This window comes from Choristoneura fumiferana, chromosome 6 (assembly GCF_025370935.1).
Source record: "Choristoneura fumiferana chromosome 6, NRCan_CFum_1, whole genome shotgun sequence".
NCBI classification, from domain to species: Eukaryota; Metazoa; Arthropoda; class Insecta; order Lepidoptera; family Tortricidae; genus Choristoneura; species Choristoneura fumiferana.
In genome coordinates, this window is record NC_133477.1 from 5,230,166 (window position 1) to 5,238,212 (window position 8,047).

The window sequence follows — 8,047 nt, forward strand, 5'->3', positions numbered from 1 at the left end:
GCTGCTCGCTGCAACCCGATGAAAGTTCAGCCAATTACGATTCAAACAATGTAGTCTATGTACAGTCAAGGGCAAAGATATCGACACGGCCAAAGTTACAAAAATATATGTACGGCTTTATGCACTTAACATTAAGGCCGTGTAGGTATACATATTTTTGTAACTGGCCGTGGCCGTGTAAGTCTTTGCCCTTCACTGTACACCGCCCGCCCATGCATATTTGTTTTTTTTTTCATCTTACGTATGCATGTAGCCAAACAAACCTACTTACTGTTAAGTATTCAATATTTAAACATATGTGTTATGTTATTAGTTACCTGAGGACGTTAGTTTACGTGCGTAAAAAATTAACAGTGATTCTAGGGAGGATATTTTTGTACGTATTATATTATTCAAAATACTCAGTATTTGGAATAAAAAAAAATTAAAGCTTCATAATTTATATTTGCTAATATTCGGCCGACATCGCTTGCACTTTTTCGAACCGAGGGCTGGAAAAGGGCTGGGTCTAAAAGATTGTTTTCCTGTGTTATTTACTGGTTATAATAAATATTACCAAAATGACAATCAAGAGATACTAGGGTGTTTCTGTTTCGATACCTCAAAGATCAAAAAGCAATGCTTGGTTAGATAAAATTAGAAAATTAAAAATATGGTCTCTCGACTTTTCTCATTTCAGGCGAGGCAATAATTTTATGGATACAGTTTTATTGCAATTACTTAGTTCACGTACTTACAAATTTGAAGAAATAGTGTAAACATGTATTTATGCGTCCATTACGTTTATTTTAAAAGAATATCTCTCCGGATAAAACACGACAGCCAAATATTTAACCAGTAAAGCCAAGCAGACCTTGTAAAGCGCAAAAAAGAACATGTCGACAATTGCAATGATGAAAGACTCACCTTTTACTCTCTTTTGGAGTCGGTGTCTCCATTGGTGGAGGCGGTGGCGGAGGCGGAGGCGGTGGCGGGGGCAAGTCTTGCGTGCCCAGCCCTGCCGGCGCCGGCGGCACGTCCGGAATATCCGGCGTAACCGCTGACACATCCGGCAGATCCTTCAGGTCCGGCAGATCATGGATCTCCGGCAAATCCGGATATACCACTGGGTCGTGTACTAACTCCTTGGCAGGAGCCACTGGGGACGTCACGGCTGAAGGCGCTATGGAGCCGTCATTAGCGAACGAGAATTGAACATCCCCGGCGACACCCGGCAGATCCGGTAGATCTAGAGGCATCTCGAGCTCCGGTACCTAAAAAAACGCCTCAGCTGTAGACTTATAAGGCTTTAATCCAGAGATAGATATGAAACATTGATAATACTCGTCTGGGCGACGTTTATATTCATAAGGAGACTAGTTTTGCCGGTAACGCTCAAGTGGGAGACGTGCCAGTGACCGCGATTCGAGTTAGCCACTTACCATCCCCATGCCGGGCGCGTACATGTATTCATCGATTTCTCTCTTCAGTACTTCCCTCTTCATAATAGACGTCGGCGCTTCTTCGAGTAGATTCCTGTTTTCAATGTTGGGTACTGCTGGGACGTACGCAGGGGTCTTACTCTTAGTACCGAAATAGGGACTTTCGTCGGTGTTAAAAATCAAAAGTTCACCAACAGTCGATAAAGTGTTCACAGCAGTTTTCAGATCGAAATCTTGCTTAGGTATCGGATTTTTCGGCTTGCCCACTTTGACGTGGAAGAAGTGAAGCCTCTCCTGCAAAAAAAGGAACAGTATAGCAAATGTATAATGCATTCACATACAGTTCAACAGTAAGTTTATAAAATGTAATGTCACCTGTATTTGCTTGTCATTGGCTGTCCCTTGGGATTTCGTCCTCAAGGTAACCTTTGCAGGTACATGTTGATATCCATTCAAGTCGAATATGGATTGGTAATGGTCATGGGTGATCGAGGCCGGGTACTTAGCGCTCGAAAACACTTTGATGGCCGTCTGAATGCCCGTCAGTTTCTCTACTTTGGCTCTGGAAGATTCAACTCGCTGCGAGAGCTTAAGAGCTTTCTCCGTGTTCTGTTCGACCCTCCGGTTCAGTCGCGCGAACACGTCCTCAACTATCCCATTGAGATTGTCAAGGGTATCTGCGATCTGCATAATAGTCTCCTCGGTACTGAGATCACATGGTACCAAATTGATTTTATAAAGACCTTCCATTTTGATGGAAAATCCAAGTAAGGTTATTCTGAAACAATACAATAACATGTATAAAATTTAAGAAATTAATTGTATGATATTTTCGCAAACTACAGTAAGTACTCTATGTTCATACATTTTAGTTATTTATTTTTATGGTGCCCCTGACAAGAATTGAAGGGTAAGTAAAGTATTAAATATTTTGAAGCCTTCATGTATCTATCTACATATGGCAGTGACGCAAAGTAATGTATAATTGATTGAATCCGGCGTTACTTTGCGGAGGTCCATATCAATGAACTAAAAGAATTTCCTTGCTCACCCGCGACCTTACGATAGCTAAGCTTATGCAAAATATGCGTGTTCATGCAGTTGCTCCACCTCCACACTGTAAGAACACACACAAATCACACAAACCCATCTATCACCACCACCACACCACACTGACGCGTTTCGAACTCAACCAGAGCTTATCTTGAGAGTAACACAACTGTACACCATGCTACCAGTTGTTACTAACAAGCAAGGAAATTCTTTTAGTTCAAAATAATGTATGTCAGTGGTTCAGTTATGAAACTGTTTAGATATTTTCAAGGTGTCGAGAGATCCGTCCAGAGGCGTCTTTAGCCCATGTAGCGCCCGTGTGCAATTATTACTTTAGCGGCATCTAGGAAGCGCGCGGTCAAAATGGAATAGATACAAAGTCCGCCCCTAACACCGCTGCGCCCGTGTGCAACGCACACCCTGCACTATAGGTAAAGACGCCACTGGATCCGTCGGGGGTATCTTTTTGTTAATGTATGTATATTTACTCAGACATTAATTAGCATTATGCATAATTATAAGAAATCTATAAAAGTGTTCTTACCGACAAAGTAATCTCCTTTTTAAAACTTCTAAAATAAATTAATAAGGCACGATAATTATCACTAAACAGCACAACTAGATTCATTTAACGGACAATGTTCTACCCTACTACACTTTAATGTTTAATTTTCACAGTTAAGTCACTCAGTCTATTTTTTATATACTAAGCTAAGTCCGTTTCAATTTTGAGGAACGTGGGCGACGGAAGAGTCGACGAGTATCGAATTAAAATTGTCAACATTAGGGTCTGTACTCCAGGAGAACCGACAATAGGCGTCGGGGCTCATGTCGGGGCTGAGGATGGCGGGCGAGTCGGGCGTGCGCGCCAGCATGTGGCTCAGGTGCTTGCTGATGACGGCGTCCCCCGGGCTCACGTACCCGCTCGTCGCCGGCTTCGGCAGCGCCACACTCGGCGCTGCGACGACCGACCCTTTCATATTAGGCAAACTCTCCAAACTCTGAAGCTGTATATAGCTATTTTCCACGCCGGTTTTCGACGGCGGAGGCAAGTTAGGCAAAGTTGGCAAGCTCTCTGGCCCGAACAGCTTCGTCGGCGACGGGCCCAACTTGGGGAAGTTCATCGACCTCGCTTGCGCGTCCTCAGCGCGAACGTATCCCGATGCGGGCAACTGGCTGCTGACCTTAGTCGGCATCAGACCCGTGGTGAATATTGGTGGCGACAAACCCGCCATAACGTAACTCGTGCTGGGCGGCTGCACAGGCGGCTTGGTTTGATGTGGAGGACTCTTGAATGGCACAGGCGCTGGCTGAATGGCGCCAGTATTCGGATTCATAACTGACTGCACATAACCGCTCGTGGGGTTTTTCTTAAATGCTTGGTCGTTTAAGTATGGCGAACTTTCTCGCGAACTTTCTGACTCGGAAATCGAGGTTTCGCTGTCTCTTTGAACCACATTATCATCACCTTGGATTTGTTCTACTTCTAAATGTAATGAAGAATCTGAACCATTATCTGAGAGCGACGACTGCCTATCGATGGGAGCTCGCGAATCATTAGATAAAGCAGTGCTATCAGTGTGATCGCTTGCATCACAGTTATCTATCGAGGTGCTGTTCTGTTTTATACCATTTGAATTAGGGGACACCGAAGTTTTACTACTTGGCAACAGGAGCATCTCATCAGATGATGGTTTTTCATCTTTATTGGTTTGACTCCACCCTCCAAAACCATACTTTGTTAGGTCCTTCTCAGGAACACTTAAGCCGTTAGGAAACACTGGCTTTATGTCTTCCATTTGTTTAATCTTTCTGTAAAGTTTTAATGATCCATAGGCTACACCCACTAATGTAAGGACTGCCATTATTATCAGCGTTAAAGTCAGACTTCCAGTTTCTCCACAAGGCACTGTGTATTTTTCACTCCAATCACTGATATATTCATCTTTCCCACTATCTTCTCTTTCGGGAAGTTTAACATACTCTGGATCACCTAAAACTCCATGGTGGAGATCATAGTCAAAGTTGATGCCTCGCACTTGATATGACAATACAGATCCCTCGCACTGCTTTACTTCAATTGCTAGATCTGTAGTATTATGTATACTCAGTTCCTCATCATCTCTCAGAATCCTCACTTGATAGAGGTCAACAGGCCTTGGTACAAACCACTGAATTATTCCCAATGTGTTATTATAAAGAGGTGTTGAAATCTTGTCTGGTGACCCAATTCGTGTTCTGAAGTGAACTCCATTGTGGGGACTGTTTCTGGAACAGCGCACTTTAGCAATATAGTTACAAGCTTGAACATAAACTGTATAATTAGTGAGATATTGCAAACTGGTAGCTTGGAAATGTGTTTCTTCTACATCTTTCTGTATAGTTCCTTGCAATGATTTCAGTATGATGTTGTAAGTACTTATTTTTCCATTAGTTTGAACAGGAGGTTTCCATGAAATGTTTACAGATGTGTCTGTGATGTAATCAATCCTCACATCTATTGGCTCTGTAGGAGTGTCTTCTAAGGTAGTATCAGAAAGAGTGTCATTTTGTACAGTAATTCCATATGTGGTGTTCAATACAATTCTAAACAGATATGTCCTGTAAGGCAGTAGGTTTTCCACTTTGTAACTCTTTTGGTTAAGGTCAAAAATTTTAATTGTTTCATTCTTATTATTTTCACAGGAAGCAGTGGTGTCTATAATTGGGCAATAAATGATATTGTAGCCTTTCAAAAACCCATCTGGAAATGCACAGTCGATATTCCAGGTCAAGTTAATGAAATTAGTGCCAACTGATTGCCGCCGCAGGGTTACGGGGTAAGCAAAAAGACCTATCTGACCTTGGGCTATGTCACATTTGGCCCAGGTCATACCACTAGATTTTGTCCCATTGTTAGCAGATATCGCAAATTGGTATGCATTTGGTTGAGGTAAGTATATAGAATGCTTACTAACATTCGGCTGCAACGTGGTCATGTTCATATGATCTGTACAAGTATTTGTAGTATTTAGTTCACACCAAAAAAGTGTATAATTGTCAATATTATTTATTTTATTCCAAGATAATTCATAAGTACCATTTATGTGTTTTAGCTTAGTAAACGATTTTAAGGTCAAAGTATCTGTATCAACTTTTGGTGGTATGTATAGAGAGCTGTAATTCTTTGAAGTTCCGACTGCATTCTGGGACCACACAGACACTTGCAAAGAATCTAAGGTTGCATTTATGAGGCTTATGTAGCTTAAACTCTTATTTTCAGGGAACAAGGTCTCAGACTTTTTTCCTTGTAAAACAACAACTTTGTATGTGAAATTAGCTCCAGCTTCCTCATAGTCCCAGAGCTGAGACCAATAAACATTAATAAGCCGGTGGTTGTCATATGGCATTTGGTGGAATGCACCTGCAGCTGTCTCGGGAGGCCTCTGTGGTATCTCACTTGTGGTATTGATTATTTTGAAAGCATAGTCTGACCAGAACTGTTCTTGTTTAGCTTTTTTAGGCCTTATATATATCCTGACCTCATACTCTTTGTGAGCATAAGGCAAATTAGTCAATGCAAACTTGTATGTCCTGTTTTTAGGTGGCAATTCTGAAGCATCAACTTTGTGAAAATAGGATGTGTCATCAATCTCTGCTATTTGATATTCAACTCGGTGTTCTATTCCTCCTCCTAGCAAATCAACCATATTGTTGGGGATTTTCCACTTAAGGACAACACTGTGGGTCCCATTCTGTAAAACTTCCAAATCAGTGGGTTTGTTGGGTTTCACAATAGAAAAATGGTCAATGGTAAAGTTTTCATTAATGCATCCCAACAGATTGCATGATTTCATTTTAAAGAAGTATGTTTCAAGTTGCTGCCGGTAAAGGGGGAATCCTTTGGACGCAGACCATGTACATGAGCTTACAATACCATTATCTTCCTTCACTTGGCAAAAAGGAGCGACTGCTTTTCCATTTACTAAAAATGTTAGATTCTGATTTACAACACTCACTTCAGTTTTTGAACGTATCCATGAGCATTTTAACAGATCAAGATTCTGTGATATACAATTGAAACTAGTTACATATGGTGGAATTGTGTCCACAGCTACTCGGCTCGTACAGGTCTTGTTTGTATGTTTATTTGTACAAACAAATGTATAAGAATGAATATCAAGTTTCTCTAGATATAATCGTATAGTAGTATCATTTACTATAGACGTATTTAGTCGCTTGCCACTACTACGAGAAAACTCCAAGTCTTGAGCAACATATCCATCTTCAGCCATACAAAATAATTCCAATGGATTCCCGTATAATATCGTTTGATCTTCGCTGGGAAACACAGTCAATGAAATATTGTCTCCGAGACATTCCGAAAATATGCACGGCAAACAGAAAACTTTGATAAACATGCACCATATCCAAGAGTTTAAGTGCGGGCCCTTCCGTAAACCACTGGTTTTAGTTCTTCCTTCCATAACGAATGTATTGTTCTTGTCAGACCATAACGATACACAGCACAAAATTGTTTAGGCTATATCGAGCCCAGCGACGTACACATTCCTCTTTTTTTATCGCGCAAGTCGAATAAATGGCGCACTGCCTGCGCTCACGGCGTGATGACACAGACTGAACGTGAACATTCGGTCGGGTAGACGAACAACACAACACTATCGCGCATAACTCTCACTGTTTCCTAATTTTACGTCGGTAAACGGACCTAAACGAACTAGATTTGATTTAATATGAAATTTTACTACACCTATTAGTGAGTACTTACATAAAATAGAAAGAAACACTTTAGATTTATTCTCAGAAACGCCAACTTCACTCCAATCTCGCATGCATGTGTCAAAAAACAAATCAATAGATAAAAATGTTGCCATTAAAATACAAATATCGGTATTTCACTAATATTATGGACGTTTCAAACAAAATTAAATCTTGTCCGTCTCGTAAAGTATTGTGGTTAGATTACCTACACGCTAGCTAAGAAAAAAAATCAATATGATAATCATTACAATCTGTATCAGATAGATTAAAAAGATTTGTTATTTTACATAAATTGTCCAATAGTATCGTGCTCTCTAGCTTAGCTCACCCTCACAAATCATTAAGCTCTTTCTGCATTGGCCATTAACGAAAAAATTTCGCATTTAAAAAAAATGAAATGAAGTAAACTATTCATTTAATGAAGAAAATAAATGAAACCCAAATGAAACTACTTATAGGTAGAGTCATTCACGATGACGCGTGCCGTGGTTCTTTCTTATTACAATGTCATTGTTTGTCCTTCGTGGGTGGCACTAGGTATATTTACTGTCAGTATTTTATAAATTAAACAAACATTTACTGTGAATCAATGTAATGAATATTATTCAGTGATCTGATCTTTTCTGAACGGATTGCACTGAACTTAGCAGCATTTTTTTTCTGAAGACATGTTCAAATAGTAAGACTTCAAACCAATGTTTGGATATATTACCGACATTTTTATTGTACTACATAGTTATTTTGCAGTAAATTCAAACTACCACCATATCGTCTTATACATATTAATAGATTTTCGTTTAAATTAAAAATAA

At 40.2% G+C, this 8,047-nt stretch overlaps 2 protein-coding genes across 5 annotated transcripts in view; both read right to left on the reverse strand.

The window, feature by feature from the left end:
• The window catches only part of wash (WASH complex subunit washout), a 67,935-nt gene extending 60,631 nt beyond the window's left edge, over positions 1-7,304 (reverse strand). For 3 of the 4 annotated variants that reach the window (XM_074088947.1, XM_074088946.1, XM_074088944.1), the window contains exons 1-4: positions 3,019-3,108; positions 1,797-2,199; positions 1,422-1,715; positions 907-1,253 (exon numbers count right to left, since the gene is read on the reverse strand). In XM_074088947.1, the coding sequence (XP_073945048.1) occupies positions 907-1,253; positions 1,422-1,715; positions 1,797-2,171 (1,016 nt within the window). In that variant the 5' untranslated portion in view covers positions 2,172-2,199; positions 3,019-3,108. Of the gene's footprint in view, positions 1-906; positions 1,254-1,421; positions 1,716-1,796; positions 2,200-3,018; positions 3,109-7,242 lie in introns of those variants that run through there. The other variant, XM_074088945.1, reaches the window with a different exon arrangement.
• On the reverse strand, positions 3,197-7,236 carry LOC141428893 (cytokine receptor-like). The gene has a single exon (XM_074088941.1). The coding sequence runs from the start codon at positions 6,938-6,940 to the stop codon at positions 3,197-3,199; it is 3,744 nt and encodes a 1,247-aa protein (XP_073945042.1). The 5' UTR covers positions 6,941-7,236.
• Positions 7,305-8,047: the final 743 nt, after the last annotated feature.